The sequence below is a fragment of the Chenopodium album genome, chromosome 10 (genome assembly GCF_948465745.1).
Source record: "Chenopodium album chromosome 10, dcCheAlbu1.1, whole genome shotgun sequence".
NCBI classification, from domain to species: domain Eukaryota; kingdom Viridiplantae; phylum Streptophyta; class Magnoliopsida; order Caryophyllales; family Amaranthaceae; genus Chenopodium; species Chenopodium album.
Genome location: NC_137843.1, coordinates 9716873 through 9734107, shown reverse-complemented (window position 1 = coordinate 9734107; position 17235 = coordinate 9716873). Strand labels below are relative to the sequence as shown.

Here is a 17235-nt window from a genome sequence, read left to right as displayed (position 1 = left end):
TGAAAAGGTATAAAAATGAAATATACTTGTATCAATGTTTAAACTTCTGGAGTTCTGGCCATTCTCTTTTGTTGAATTGGTTACTGTACTAGTTCTTCAAAAAAAAAAAAAAAAAAAAAGAATTGGGCCTTTAAGTGGGTAGTCCAATTGAAGATACCCAAATTTCATGGAGTAGCAAATCGGGTCGCGTCTACTAGATGACTATAAGTTTGGACTATGTTATATTGTGACCCAATAAAATTCACCGAGCCAATTGTTATGAATGTCTTAATAGTTAATACATGTGACAGTTTGACTAACACATTCTTCCTGAAGGTATAGACGCATGGTGCTACAAGAAATAAAGGAATTGTAATCGCATAAAACAACATTATATGCATTTTTTATTTTTCAAAATATAAAGGGATACTTGTTTTGAATTAATAACTTAATTATACACAGTATCGATGTTTACATACTCTCCCTACGAAGCATTGCAATTTCGGTTTAAGCAAAAAATATTAGATACCTATATTTAGAGTTGTTCATTGGTCCAAGACCGGACCAGGGCGAAGATTTTATTTTCAAAAATCGAAAATCGGACCGATTAAGCTAGGACCGAATTCGGACCGGACCGAAAAAATTGGTCCAAAACCCAGACCGGACCGCTTTGGGCCGATTTTAGAATTTTATTTAAAAAACACTAAATTTTTAATAATATATTGGAAAACTCAAAACACAGTATAGGAAAAACTCATATAATTAAAGTTTTCAAAGGTTATTAAGAACAATTTTAACCATTATCTAAGATTTTATGCTTTTATGCATAAATTTAAGGAAAAAATCGGTCCGCTCCAAACCCGGGTTTTATGGGGTTTTGGACCAAACCGGAATAAAGATCGAAAAGAAAAAGAAAATTTCTAGACCCAGAGACCGGACCGGTTAATTCGGTCTGGTCCGGTCCGAGGTCGGTCTGGTCTGGTGCGGGTCATTTTTTCGGTGCGAACCGATTTTTAAACACCCCTACCTATATACAGAGTATGTATGCATGTATTTCATCAAGTATCAGACATAGGGTGAATCCACACAGAGAATTATACGAGTATTATTTTTTGGTGTAAAGAGATCTATAAAAATAGTGTAGAAAAGATTTAAACCCAGATCGAGTGCCATACATTCACACTCCAAAGATTTTAGCAAAGTAAGATAGTTAACATTCACATATACAGAGAATCTATTAATAAGGAAAGGGATACGCTAACCCATATGATGATAAGTGCAATGTAACTATAAGGCTTGACACAAGAAAAGTACAACATGATGATGTTGCTCCTTTAACAAGTTCAAGAATACAATTTCCTTTCATCTTCCCACCTTTCCACAACTACCATCCTAAATTCCCAAGTCATAAGCTCATACATAGTACGGAGTAACTACAAAGATATATGCAAATTCACAATTGCACGTACAACCAACTTGCCAATGACTACTATCTACTAGACTACTAGCTAGCCATCTTATATCCTTCATAATCCATGATACATAGTAAAATATTACGAAAATATACAAGTCTAATTAAAAGTAATCCCACTAAACATCTTCAAGACACCAACAAAATTACCAAGTAAATTACAAAAAGTTGGTAGATGTACATACGTACAACATTATGTGTCACAAACAATATAAAGTATATAGGATATGGCCAGCAAAACTTATATTAGTAAGCTTAAAATATGATAATCGTACATTAGTACTACTAATATAAGCCAATATCAACATTTATTTATCCCATTTTAGCATACAATTCATACATAAAAATGAAAGTCGGCAAATTGACATAAACAAGTGGAGCCTTAGTTGCGTCAGATAATTACATGGGGTTGGCCCAAACGAAGCTACCATGCAATTTCCTTGAAACAACTCCTACGCAAATCTTTCCAACTTACGTTCTTTCCCTAGCACTTTCCATTTCAAATTCCTATCGTTTTTTTTTTCTTCTACCCTAATTTATTCCACTGCTTTTTATTTTTTTGTCATATTGATTGTAACTCTTCCACTTTTCCATCCTATATATGAACTTAATTTAGCCATGACTTGAAATCACAAGAAAAAAGGTTGTTAGATATATATATATATATCGTTGTCTAACTACGACTTAAAAAAAAAAATTAACAAAACATGGCGTCTGAGTGTATTCCTAGGTCAAGTAGGTGGTTCTCAAATGTTGGACTACGAATAAGCCTCCACAAAAAGAAGTCCAAGGGTAGCACATCGGCCTCCTCATCGAGTTCCTCAGGCTCCCCTCGCTCCCCTCTACCCCCTCCGTCCATCCCTTTTGGCCCTACGGGGAGGAGTAGGGAAGAGGAGCTTAAGGAAGTCTTTAGACATTTCGATATGGATAACGATGGAATGATCACGGCTCTTGAGCTCCGGAGATACTTTAACTCCATAGGGGAGATCATCTCAGATGAAGAGGCCCAGGAGGTTATTGATGAGCTTGACTCAGACAACGATGGTATGCTCGAGTTTAAGGATTTCGTTAATCTCATGGATAGTAAGGAGGGTGCGGATGAAGACATGAAGAAGGTGTTTGAGATGTTCGAGCACGAAAAGGGATCCGGTAGGATCACTCCTAGGGGGCTTCAAAGGGCTTTGTATCGCCTAGGGGATTCTAAGTCTTTTAAGGAGTGTGCGTCCATGATTAGGGTGTATGATACCGATGGTGATGGAGAGCTTGATTTTAATGACTTTCATCAAATGATGGCTGTATAAATTTTCTTGTTCGTTGTATTACATAATATGATAATTCTTTTTGGTTTTGGTTGTCGTATTACTAGTTTAAATTACACTGTTGGAGGAACGATAATAATTTTCATTTGGAGGGATTTACTATGCATGTTTGCTTGTGTATGTAATCTTTACTCATAAGTCACTGTTGTAACAAAGGATAAGGGGAGAGGGGGTTGAGGGACTTTGAAAATAAGTCTGAAACGATAATGGCAAGGTCTGGAATTGAACCCTAAAACTAATATTTTGATGGCTTAGTAGTTTGATAATACTTGTATTAATTATGAAGCGTGCATAACAATTATACTATACTCCATACAATGTGTATAAAGCGGGTGAACAAGAGGTGATACAAATAAATAAACATTCATGACAATTACTTTAGTAGGAAGTAATAAAAGTATATACGTAATATGTAGATAACTTCGTTAATTTTTTTCATTTAGGGAGTTAGTTGAATTTTTACCGAGGGTTTTCGTCATTATACAAAACTTAAGCTAATGTTTTGCAATTATGTTATATGAAGTAGTGCCTCTCATTAAGATTGATTTTAATACAACAAGAAATAGCAATTGTTATTTTGATTTGCTAATTGAAATTGATTTAGGAAAATTTATAAGTTCTTGATTGATTACGCATCGATAGTCATAATCTTACTAGTTTCACGAAATATTTTTGATTTGTCTATATATAAGTGCAATAACTAACATTCAAATATCAATCGATCATTGTTGGTAAGTTGATGACAATGATAATCAATAAGATAATTTTTGCTGTCAAAAAAGAAGAAGAAACAACAACAAACGAAATAAGTTCTAAAGTCATTCTCAACGTAATAAATGTTGGGCAAGATTGCAAAAAAAAAAATAAAGCACCTTAATAATAAAAGGACGCTTAACAGATGGACATCGTTTTATTGGCCTTAAAATGGATATTGCGTTATCTTTGTGATTACGTTTTGTTGTTAATGGATTGTCATTTGCATATGAATCTTTGCTACTTGTCCAAGTATATATGTATGTTACGGAGAAGTTGCCACCCATGTGTCCGTATACAATCCAGTATAATTGTACAAATTTCGGGGTGTAAAAGATCATATATTTGTATAATACATCTATAGTTGTATGATAGTAAAAATTATAAAAGTTTTTTGTGAAAGTATTTTATGAGACGAATCTAACAAGATTCTACATGACTATATATTTTGCTTAACGTATAAATCATATTATATAGTCAAATAAGAGTAAGTGATGAATAATGCAAAAGTCCCATTGTTGCAATATTAATGAAACGGAGGAAGTATACGGTTTCTTATTTGATTTTACTTTGTTTTAAAATAAAGGGGGTTAAGGATTTGATTATACATTGTTTAGGTCTGTAAACTTTGTTAGTTTTTACTTTAAATTTTGTACACTTTTTGTTTCTTATATTTTTTTAAGCTATTTGAAAAAGTATTGTATAGATCTTAATATAAATGAAATCTAATATGAAGTACTATGTTGTTTAAAACTTATTAATGAGCTATTTATCTAATGGCTAGGCCTTGTTTTTTTAAACAAAACAGATGTCAGCAGAGCAGATTTTACCAAAACATAGTAGAGCAGAGCATATCATAGCAACTTAAAAGAACAGAGCCTTTACTTTGAGCTTGTGTATACAGTCCTTGTGGCACATTTCAACATAAACGGAAAAACAAAGGGGCCATAGTGTAGAAGGGCACATATACTTTGGCACGAAACGAGAGCTAGACAACCAGTTGACCGGATTGAATACGACAAGGATTACCATACTTGATTAAGGTTAACAAAATAATCAAGGAACCTCATTTAATCTTCTAAAAAAAGATAAGTGGGACCTCAGATTCGAATTGTTTGGTAAACTAAAAAAAAAAAAAATGGAATACACAACAACTCTAGAAAACTCAGAACCAAGTAAGGCGGTGGTTGAGAGGGCTCAGTCGACGCTTTCATCTCATCGGAAAACGCCGTAATTTCTATAACTCCCCATAATTGCGTCGGTAAATATGAAGATGGAAATGAGGGATACGTTTTCTGCGATGGTTGCGACGGTAATTGCCGGCGATTTTGCGTCGGAAAATGGAAATGTAGCAATTCGCTCCGCCTTTTGTTGGGGCGCTTCTTTTTCTGCCTTGTTAGTTTCTCTATCCTCTTTTTAAGCTCTATACTATTTGCGTAATCATCGAATTTTGTGTTTAGTTTGAATCATTTCATTTCTTTTCTTTTCATCATTATGTGTGTTTACTGTTATATGTTAGTTCTATAATAATGTTGTCTCTTTCACTTTTTCAGTATTGCAATTGTAATTGTTCTCCTGTTGTTATTGATAATTGTGTAATTGATGTGAAATTTTCTATAAAACACATTTTGTCAATGTTGATTTATACAGTAATAGATGAATACTGGTTGATTAAAGTTGATCTCTTTTACTAGTACATAAAAGTTGTAGGCACATTATCAAAATATGTTTCTAATTTAGATGTCGGTTAATGAGATTGATTTGATCAAAATATGGTTCAAGCGAAGCCCATTCACAATTTCACATGTTACATACTCCCTTGGTTCCTCAAACATATGCTTATGCTGTTATGCACAAGTTTAAAGTATAAAAAACTGAGGATATTTGAAAATGTATGTTTGAGACTAATCCAATAATATTTGGTTTTATATATATTTGTAAAAATGAGTAGTTGAAGTTAATGTATGGATATTGTAAAAGTAAAACTGTTGCGATTATGTAGAAACAGTGAGCGTATGACTTACGGTGCATATTACTATTTACTTGATTTAAACTAAGCTGAACTTAATTGGACTTAATAAATTGAGCATGGGTAGTCTAATTTTTTTGTGTAATTAATCTATCTGAAATTTGACTTCTTTAAATATTACAGTATATATTAACGTATTAACTTTTTCCCATATAAGTGGAATAAGGTGAACATGGTCTTAGCAAATTCACATAAACATATATGAAGTGTTGAATACTAAGAGGATTAAGCTTAAGCATACTTCTGTTTTTCGGTTGAGGTGGGGGGGAGTAACATTGTTAATTTTATGGTTGACATACAAATCAAATGAGGACAATAAATGAATCAAAGAAGCTTGCACGATAGAGATTACTTTTGGGTTAAAGCGCTAATTGAGTCGAATTCAATCATGGCTCATGAGCTGAGTTGAGCAAGTCTAAGATCAAGGTTGACTCGCCTTATTTTTGGGGCTTGGGGTTAGTGGGACATAAATTTCCATAATTGAACGCGTGGATTTTCTATCACTTATCTTCCACCACTTATTTTATTGGAAATAATGTTGCGGTCTTGAGATGAATATCATGTTACTATGGAGCCTAAAAATCAAGATATAAAGCATGATGGGATAGTGAAAATGTGGAATACCAGTAGTTCTGTACTAACGAATGTATGGGATTTCTATGCTAAGGTGATTTTTTTCCTTACTTAGAGAACTTAGTTGAGTTGACTGTCTTTGTTGTTTTGCCTGATGTATTTGACATCAGAATTGCACATTTGCACACCCCCCCCCCCCCCCCACCTCCTTAGTTTCCCTACCTACAAGGCATTAGCTGATCAAGTAAACGTTAAATTGTTGACCTTTTTATTCATTAAAACAAAAAAAAGAGGGGTTCTTCTTTGATATCCTCCATGAGAAGGTGATTTCCAATTCAAAGTCAAATCTATGGGAGCCAACTGCTAAATGGGAACTCAAATTTAACATTTGTTGAAGGATGACTACTCCACTTACCATCTACTTCTCTTTGTTTGAAGATGGTGGCTGATGAATTTGGAAATTTGGTTTCAATCCATTGGATATATGTCAAGCTTGGTATTAGAAAGTGATTAGAGGCAAGGGCACAAATGCACCTTGTGTTTGTGATGCACAGCCCATCACCTCCTGCATCTGTTCAATAAACTATTTGTACCTCAGACTGCTTAATGTAGATATCACGTTACACAATACACAGAGCACTAGACTAGGACCTCTTTAACATATTTCACCTAATTTTGCAAAGAAAGGGATATATGGCCCATTAAAAAATTCAGTATGGCTGACAGTACCATTCGGGTCTCTGTAATTTTGGAATCTGTAGACTAAGTGTTAATAACCTTAATGTTATGAGTTAATGATGCTATTTATATTAGTATGGATTAAGAAACTGGATTGGAAATGATTTAGGATGTATAGGTATCGTTTTTGATATTTTGCTCCCTTAGTGCTGGATGACTCTGTGAGAAAAAAAGACAGGTAGCTAGATTATCTGTTTGATAATTTCTTCAGCTTGGTATTAAACTTCTAAGATGTTTATAATTTGATTCTACCAGCTCTTATTCTGTCACATTCCTCTGATGATATACTATTTTGCTGTTGCTCAAATGTTTAATTTACATTTTGTAAATTTGTACGTTAATATGATTTATTTACACATTTATTGATCAAGTATCTGTCTCTCCTTCTTCCTTGGCTATTGCCTGTAGGTTTCTATTAGTTTTGAACCTATTGGGGAGAAGATCAAGGCTGCAAGCTTCACTTCTGGCCCTATTTCTTACGGCTAGCCTCCCAGAAGCTATATTCCAGATATTAAGGTGGTTTTAAAGATTCTTGGCAAATTTCTGGCCTTCTCAGATTTGAACTCTTTTCTGTGTAAGAAAATTACTGAAGATCATCTCCCTCATGTTGCAGAGGACAATTCGGCTGTTGGGTTGCTATTTTTGCTATTGCTGCAAATTACTGCTTTCCTGATGTAATTCCAGGTAAACTATTTTTTGCATCAGATGTAACCCAGTTTATCAATTATAAAGTATTATAATGTGATATTCTTGCTTGCAGTTTCTGTCTCTCGATTTCTGTTCTTTGTTGTCATGCCCAACTGGCTGGCCAATGAACTACGTGAGAGCATCGCAGGTGCTATATTCTGTCTAGTGATTTGCATTTTACTTCTCGTAATGGAGATACACGCAAATGGAGGATGCCGCAGTTGTTTATGTAATTTGCAATGCTGTGCATATTGGCTCAGTATGGCTCTTCTCTTCTTCTTTACAATACTTTATTTATGTTTAGGATCTTGGTAAGTGACTACAGTCCTCAGTTGGATGAAAAATCCTTGTGCAATTATATTATGTGCTGATTGATATTCATATAATCGTGGATTTTTTTGCTTTGTAAATTCTTTGTATATACACGAATTTTTTGTATACATTACATAATAGATATAGATAATTTTTTTTTTTGGTAAAAAAGGGTTTATATTTAGCTGTGCTTGAATTTGTGCCTAAAATTTGCTCGGGTTAACAGGATATCATGTATCTCTTATTTTTACAAATTTAGCTTATGGATTAAATAGTTTAGTCATTGGTCAATACAGCTTATTGAGTTGATGCATGATGTCTTTTTTGCGTGAAATATGAACGGTATTGTTTCCAAACTGACTTGAACACTGGTTTTTACTATGTCAGTGAAGAGATCATTCATGTGTGATGGCTGTCATATTTTTTCTTTCCTTTTTCGTTCTTTTGTGATTGGATTTGTTGTCAAAAGTCCAATTATGTGGTGTACCTGGAAAGATTTATTTGATGAGCTAGTTCACAGTCGTAGCTAAGAATTTATTTGGATTAGGGCCAACAAGTTCGAGTTAGATAAATTCTGGAGTTTTTGAGTGAGGCACTTAGCTGATATTTCGTTTTTCATTTTTAGTATACTTCGAAACTAATTGATAGCAGATCTCATGAGACTCACCATGATCATATTTTATTAATTTTCATATTCTCTCTCCTCCAATTCTCCCCACTACTTTTGCTTTTTACAATTTCTTATTTTTCCACTTACCCCATTACCTCCATGTTTTATTACTTTCTCCAATTTCTCCTAAGATTTCACACATGAAGAAATGGAGTAACTATTAAAAAACGGAGGGAGTAAAAAGCAAAAGTAGTGAAAAGGATTGCAGGAGAAAGAATATGAAATTAATGAAATATAATCATGGTGGGTCCACTAGGTGAGAGAAATTAATTAAATATTGTAAAAACTTTCTAAATAAGGAAATGGAGCAAGTATTTAAAAACGGAGAGGGTAACTTGCAAGAAATAGAAAATTTTGCTTCTTTATTATTATTATTATTATTATTATTATCAAAAACCAACAAAGTCAATCAATTTACAATAAATTGGTGGGGAGCCGAGATACAATCTGGGCCCCCACCTTTCTAGCTACAGCGAATCCGATCATGTTGAATATGTGAGCAGCTGCATGAGCACCAATATCCCGAGTCTTAGCGAACGCCTGAACTCGATTCAGCAACGCAATATCATCCTTTTCTAATTTCCCCAACGAAGAAAAGGAGAAAGGAAGAAATCCATAGCCAATAGCCCTGCAACGCAATTATTATTATTATTATTATTTTTTTTTGTATGTCTGTGTGTGATGGTCAAAACAGGAACTTCCCTAAACTTTCCTACGTAAGTTATAACAAATTCTCATCATTGTGGTAAGTGTAAGTTTGCTTTCCACTCACAGTAAACCCACTTTAAAAAAAAGATTGCTATGTTTAGCATTCTATATATCCCCATTCCATTTCGACCTCTCACCATCTCAGCCTCTCCTAATCAAATTCAGATCAAACGGCTTTTTCTTCATTCATATCCGCCTTTTTTTTCTCGATCTTCTACTTCTACTTCTACTTCCCTTGTTTGATCACAGCCCAGCAGCCTTACGCCGGGAATGTGTGCCGCCGTAACGAGTCTTCTGCTCTTGGATACACCTGCAATGGTGTGAACTTTTCTCTTATACCGGACTCAACCCCCCTACAACACCGTCTCTTCCATCGCCTCTCTTTTTTCTGCCAATGCATCTCAGATATCCGCATTTTAATAAAAACATTGCGGAAAACATGGCCTTGGCAACAAACACCAAGGTGATCGTTCCTGTGACATGCTCCTGTGTTGGTAGGTTCTACCAAACCAATACCACTCATGTTGTTTGAACTGGTGATAATTACTACGTGCTAGCTAACAATACCTTTGAAGGTCTGACACTTAGTTGTTAACGGAATGATAGTTGATTGTTGAGTATTGACTAGAAAAAATAGGGTGAGGGTGGGGGATTCTTTACTTTCTTTGTTCTTTTGTTCAATTGCAACATGTTCCTTTGACATGTATTCTAAGGAAAAAATTAGACTAGGTATGGATAGATTAGCAAAAATGACTCAAATCTAGCTAAACTAGCCTTTTCTTCTTACTTCCTCACAAATTTTAAGCCCTTATGCTGTTTTTTCTATTGCTGCAAATTACTGTTTTCCTGATGTATTTCCAGGTAAGAATAAATTAATTTTTTGCGTCAGATGTAACCCAGTTGATCAATTATAAAGTATTATAACGTGATATTCTTGCTTGCAGTTTCTGTCTCTCGATTTCTGTTCTTTGTTGTCATGCCAAACTGGCTGGCCTATGAACTACCTGAGAGCATTGCAGGTGCTATATTCAGTCTGATGATTTGCATTTTACTTCTCGTAATGGAGATACATGCAAATGGAGGAGGCAGCAGTTGTATATGTAATTTGCAATGCTGTGCATATTAGCTCTGTATGACCCTTCTCTTCTTTTTTATGATACTTTATATATGTTTAAGTGACTAGAGTCCTCAGCTGGATGAAAAATCCTTGTGCAATTATGTTATGTGCTGATTGATATTCATGTTCACTTGGACATTTTATGCTTTGTTTATTTTTTTTTGTATATACATGATTTTTTTGTATACATATTACATAATAAAATTAGACATGGAGTAATTTTTTTGGTTAAAAGTATCCTGCCTTGATCATGCTTGTATTTGTGCCTGAAATATGTTGGGTGGAGCAAAATTCAGATTAATAGGATCTCATGTAGCTCAGTTTGCTTTCAGAGTAATAATTATTGTCATTGGTCAATTATGGTTTATTGAGTTGATGCAGGCTGTCTAGTCTCTAGTTTGTGTGAAATATGAATGGTAATGATTTAGCCTGACTTAAACACGGGATGTTACTATGTTAATGTAGAGATCATTCTATGTGTGGATGTCGTATTTTTCCTTTCCTTGTTTGTTCTTTTATGATTGGATTTGCTGTCTAATTCTGTGGTGTACCTGGAAAAAATCTACTTCGTATTTGTTTTGCTAGTTCACGGTAAGAATAAATTTGGATTAAGGGCCAATAAGATACAGTCTGTAGTTTTTAAGTGAAGAACGTAGCTGATTTTTCCTTTTGCATTTTTAGTATACTATGAACTACTAATTGATACTCCTAGTAGATCTCATTAGTGATAAATAATGGAGTTTCACTCTTTCCCGAGACCACGACTAGTAGACTTTCCAAAATGCCTCGCCCTCACTCGTTCACTACCGACTCCGACTGGTTGTGTACTTTTGTGAATTAGGCATGCTCATTGTCAATTGTATCTTTTTTCTTTGCATATAATTGTTTTTTCTATGACTTTGGGGCAAACCTTTTGGATTCATGGTGGGAAAAGTAAAGGTGGACAAAAATGTACGGAATAGAAACAGTGTTCAAATTCACTGTTTTTTTTTAAAAAAAAAATAATAATGAGGAATACTCTTATTTGTTAATGTTAATCATTAACTTCTAAAAAAAAAAAAAAGATGCAATAAGAAATTTATGTCTTTAAAAACTAGCGGAAATTTAACGGTGTTAGGCCATGTTCACTTCACCTTAAATAAATAATATTCAGTAAAATTAATTTCACTTCAGTAAAAACACAAATTTTATATGCGGCCTATTGTACCGTGCGGCGGCGGCTACTTGAGTTTTTCGGTCAAGGATTACATGAGTTTCTCGATCAGGGGTTACTCGAGTCACAATTTTTTGTATGCATCCTGACCGAGAAGCTCGAGTAACCCTGACTGAGGAATTCGAGTAACCCCTGACTAAGTAACCTATAACCGAATGAACTCTTCGAGTAACCCCCTGACTGAATAACTCAAGTAGTCCCTGACTAAAAAACTCAAGTAATCCCTGACTGAAAAACTCGGATAACCCCTAGCAAAAAAACTCGGGTAACCCCTGCCGCATGGTGTGGCCTGCTCTACCAAAAAGCTGCTGCAGTAAAATTAAGTTCAGTTCAGCAAAACTAATTTCAGTTTAGTAAAAATAATTTCAATTCAGTAAAAATCAGTAAACTAAAAATAATTCAGTAAAAATAATTTTAGTTCAGCGAAAATAATTTCAATTCAGTAAAATTAGTTTCAATTCAGTAAAAATAATTTCAGTTCAGCAAAAATAATTTCAATTCATTAAAAATAATTTCAATTCAGCAAAAATAAGGTAAAGTGAACGGGGCTTAGTCATTAAGATGTTTAGTATATACTCTCTTTGTGTTTTAACACTTGCTCCATTTTTCCGGACACGGAGTTTTTGGAGGAATAACAAAAAGTACTCTATATAATTTTATGATGAAAGTGAAGTTGCTTATAGAGTAAATAAATTTTTCCTAAAAAAAAAATCGAATAAAGAAATTCAAAAAAAAAACAAAAGTGATTATAAATGGGGAATAGAGAGAATATAAAATTATTAGTATTAAAATATGATATGAGGAGACTAATAGTCCACTAGTGAGGGGGATAATTGGAAAATATTGTTAAAGGTTTTCAAAAAAGAAAATGAAGTAATAGGTATGGGCGTACGGCTACAAAAGAAAAGTGGACCAAGTGATAAAATATAGGAGTAGTTATTATTTGTCGGATACATTGTTCATAAAAAACTTTCATGGGTGTATGGTGTACTCTTTAGGGGCACATGTAACAATTTTTTAGAATGATGTATTATTTAAATCCTTAGAGATACACGGAACAAATTTTTAATTTTTTTCAAAAATTATAATTTAAAAAAAAATAAGAATGGTGTTTTTCTCTCTCTTTCTTTCTTTTTTTTTTTTTAATAGACAAGAGCAAAGGCTAAAATACATCTACTTTTCCTTTCATCCCTTTGTTTTCAATAGACAAGCTATATTTTTTTAACTTGCAAGAAATTGAATACTGCATTTTTTTTTATTTGTTAAACTTGTCCCTCTATGATCTAAAATCTTCTACTTTACAAATCCGTCTTCTGTAGTTGACTATTGACTTCAATACCTCCTCCCATGACCACATATGAGTTTTCCTTTCAAATTTTGCTTCTATTTTCTTTATTTATTTTATTTTTTGGGTGAAGATAGTCAAAAACTCAAAACAGCAACTTCCCTCAGCTTTCCTACATAAGTTTCAACAAATTCTCATTGTGGTGAGTGTAAGTTTGCTTTCCACTCACAGTAAACCCACTTATAAAAAAAAGCTCTAGCATTCCATATAATTTCCATTCCACTTCAACATCTCACCATCTTAGCATCTCCTAATCAGATCCAAATGGCTTTTCCTTCATTCATTTTTGCCTTCCTTTTCTCAATCTTCTACTTCTCTTGTTTCATCACAGCCCAGCAGCCTTATGCTGGGAATGTGTGCCGTCGAAATGAGTCTTCTGCTCTTGGATACACCTGCAATGGTGTGAACCGATCTTGCCAAACTTTTCTCATATACCGGACTCAACCTCCCTACAACACCGTGTCTTCCATCGCCTCTCTTTTTTCTGTCAATGCGTCTCAGATATCCGCATTCAATAAAAATATTGCGGCAAACATGGCCTTGGCAACAAACACCAAGGTGATAATTCCTGTGACATGCTCCTGTGTTGGTAGGTTCTACCAAACCAATACCACTCATGTTGTTCGAACTGGTGATAATTACTACGTGCTAGCTAACAATACCTTTGAAGGTCTGACTACTTGCAGGGCTATCCGAGCTCAGAAAGTCAGTCCAAAAATAGTTAATATATTTCCCGATGAAAGGCTTACTATACCTCTTAGGTGTGCTTGTCCTACTCGGATGCAACTTAATTTAGGGATCAAGTATCTTGTGAGCTTTGTGATCCAACCAAGCAATACTGCTATTGGGGGTATTGCTACGTATTTTGGAGCTGATGTTGGACAAACTTTCGAGGCCAATGGAAAATCCGAGCAGGATGATGTTATAAACCCTTTCACAACTCTTCTTATTCCGTTACAGACCACACCTAATGTTTCTAGATTAGAGTATCTTCCTTATGTACCACCACCACCATCTTCTCCACCTTCCTTTCCTCCAATAGAAACCCCAGTGCCAATGTTGTCTAGTGGGCATTCGAACAAGAAATGGGTTTATTTCGGGTTAGGGGTAGTTGCTGGGGGTGTGTTTATTTTACTAGCAGGGTTAATGGCTTTCTTTATGTTGCCAAGTATGAGGAAAAAAACTGATCCAAATATGTCATTACAAAACCTTGAAGCTCAAGAAAAGGCTCTAGTGAAGCAGGCACCAGAGAAAGAATCCCTCGAGTTTCTTGAGAGTATAACTAGAATAGCTTCCCTGAAAGTGTATAGCTTCACAGACTTGCAGGCGGCGACTGAGAATTTCAGCTCAGATCATTGGATTAAAGGATCAGTATACAGGGGAAATATTAGCGGTGATGAAGTGGTTATCAAGAAGATGGATGGAGATGTCAGCAAAGAGATTAGTGTACTAAACAAGATCAACCATTTCAACCTCATCAGGTTGCTGGGGGTTTGCTTTGATGACGGGGTTTGGTACTTTGTGTATGAATATGCAAGCAATGGACCATTGAGGGATTGGATCTTCCAAGACAACCCTGATGGAAAATCCTTAAGTTGGGGGAAGAGAATCCAGGTGGCATGCGATGTTGCCACCGGGCTTAACTATCTTCATACCTATACAAACCCGCCACACATTCACAAGGATATAAGGAGCAGCAATGTTCTTCTGAATAATGAGTTCAGGGCAAAAATTGCGAAATTTGGGCTCTCAAGACCAATCAAAGGGAATGATGGTCAATTTACGTTAACAAATCATATTGTGGGTACGAAGGGTTATTTGGCTCCTGAGTATTTGGAAAACGGAGTAGTCTCTCCTATGCTTGATGTTTATGCCTTTGGGGTTTTGCTGTTAGAGATGCTAACTGGAAAGGATGTTGCAAGTCTTTATGAAGGGGTTAAGATTCATTTATCCGAAATTTTAAGTCCTGTGCTGAGTGAGGATGGGATTTCAAGCTTGAAAGAATTTATGGATTCCTCGCTTGGGGAGGATTACCCTACTGATATTGCATATACTATGCTTGTGCTAGTTGATCGTTGCTTGAGAAAAGATCCAGGAAAACGCCCTTTTATGGATGAAATTGTGCAGATTTTATCAAAAACCTTGACAACCTCACTGATCTGGGGATCCAGTACATCTGCTAGTGTCTTAAGCTTATGACATTCTGAAGAGTGAAGACTAGTCTTTTTTTTTTATGCAGCGCTTGTTGCTTCAAATCACCCTTTTTACCCCCGTCTTACATTAGCTTTAAGCTTCTTTCCTTTTTTTTTAGGTGAATATTTGGTACTTTTTTAACAGAAGGATGCTTATGTAAAACGATCCAAAAATTTTATTTTAAGGTTTTCTTATGTTGCTATGAAGTGTGTACAAGACTTGAATAAATAAAATACAGCATTAATATTTTTCGTAAAACTGAAGGTGATTGAAGTTGTAAATATTATGTCTTGATGTTAACCTTCTAACCAAAGAAATTCTTGATAGAATTCGTGGGGGAGGCCAGGTATAAAGGAAGGGGAGAGAAATTAATCGGAGACTAGTGACTGAAAGTTGTTGCACAAGTTACAAAAAAAGGCTGATATATGCATTATGACTAGTTCTATTATTGATAAGGATAGAGAATGGATTTGACTGCCTTTGCTCTTATTTTATATTTGTATTTTGTAAGAATTGAATGTAATATATATACTGAGGAGTTTTTTTTACTCAATTTCGCGTAGAATTTTTGAAATCAGCTGATAAAAATAATTGGTTGTCCTTGCTGCTTATGGGCTCATCCCATTAATTATAATAACTTTGTTTACTTGGATGAGCTAACTTAATTTAAACTATTCCTTGCCCAGTATTGTACTTTTTGTCTGCATGGACAAGCTTATCACTTTATTTGAATTAGTAGCTGCTAGTTTTTGACTGTTTCTGATCAACTTGAAGCTAATTAGAATCTATTTAACCATGAGTTAAGGCGGTTTGAAGGGGCCTTTTTATCATGACTTAGGTACTAGATTGATATTGTTTCTCTTTATGTACATCACCTCATCGGTGTTTGATGGAGTGGATAGGACAGCGCCAGCTTGACTAACCTGATCCGCAGCCTCTGGCCTCTGGGTCCTTTCTGTTATGAAAATTGTCATCGATTTTGTTATTCATAGTGCATAGCATAAATAAACTGTGCGTTTGAGTTTTGAGCAAGAGACAGATTGAAGAAACGATTTAAGAATGATATGTTTATAAGTGATGATAAATAAAGATAGATATCTGAGTCTGACATCATTTTATTCTATGAAGTTTTTCATAAAATGCAATCAGGTTACATGGGTTGAATATTCAGGAGTTTCGATTTTTTTGTTTATGATCAGTTGGCATGATTCACACATCTAAAGACTCCCCGCGCTTTTCCTTCAGTTTTTCACATACTTGATAGTTTGCAAGCTAAGATAAGCTTTGTGTTTTTTTTTTGGCATAATTCTGATCTGTCTTAAATAAAACTGTGTTTTTTTTTTTTTTTCCTAAAAAAGTTTACATCTGATAAGAAATTTTCATGTAATTCAGCATACAATTTGCACTCTTTAGCGTCTAGATGTTTACTATAGAGTGATCAAATACAATTTGCACTCTTTAGCTTTAGGGTGATGGTATGTTTGACTTATTGTTCTAATCTTGTGATTAATTTTTGTTTTAGACTAAGACATTTCTTTTAAAAATGAATATTTGGGATTAGTATACTTTGATCTTCAATGGTCTTTTTTTTTTTTTTTTTTTTTTTTTTTTTTTTTTTTTTTTTTTAACTCTGTATTGTATAGAATTTTCTTGTAATATTTCCTCAAATCTAATATTTCATTTTTCCTAATGAACAAAATTACAGAGTACATTTAAATTTGAGCATTCTAGAAAACGAAATAATTTACATCTTAATTTTATACAGATTAGTTTCAATAAACTACTCTGTAATCTTTTTTTTTTATCATATCTGTTACAAATATGATAATGTGATGCATTTTCTTGTATAACAAGAAAATCCTTACAAATGCCCCTTATGTAGTTGAACATTGACTTCAATAAACTTCCTATGGTCCACTTATGAGTTTTAAATTATTCATGAGCCATCCACAACATCCCTATTTCCATACCTTAATCCCCCTTTTTTCTGGGATGAAGATGGTCAAGTTAGCAATAACATGTAGCTTTCCTACATAAAACTCTTCCAAAAAAATGCCTTTCAAGAATAATTATTATCAACTACTTTAATAAGGTTGCTATCTTATACAAGTACTATATAAACATACCC

General features: G+C 34.3%; 1 protein-coding gene and 2 pseudogenes across 1 annotated transcript; all 3 read left to right on the top strand.

Annotated features, from left to right (window-relative positions):
* The first annotated feature begins 2112 nt into the window (after positions 1-2112).
* Positions 2113-2791, top strand: LOC145563476 (putative calcium-binding protein CML41 pseudogene; annotated as a pseudogene).
* Positions 2792-4688: 1897 nt separating this feature from the next.
* On the top strand, positions 4689-7954 carry LOC145563475 (cold-regulated 413 plasma membrane protein 4-like). The gene is made up of 4 exons (XM_081623918.1): positions 4689-4917; positions 7271-7378; positions 7476-7546; positions 7623-7954. Exons 1-4 carry the CDS (start codon positions 4790-4792, stop codon positions 7862-7864), a joined length of 549 nt encoding a protein of 182 aa, XP_081480044.1. The 5' UTR covers positions 4689-4789; the 3' UTR covers positions 7865-7954.
* A 4566-nt stretch (positions 7955-12520) lies between these two features.
* On the top strand, positions 12521-15474 carry LOC145563474 (lysM domain receptor-like kinase 4 pseudogene; annotated as a pseudogene).
* The last annotated feature ends 1761 nt before the right edge of the window (positions 15475-17235 follow it).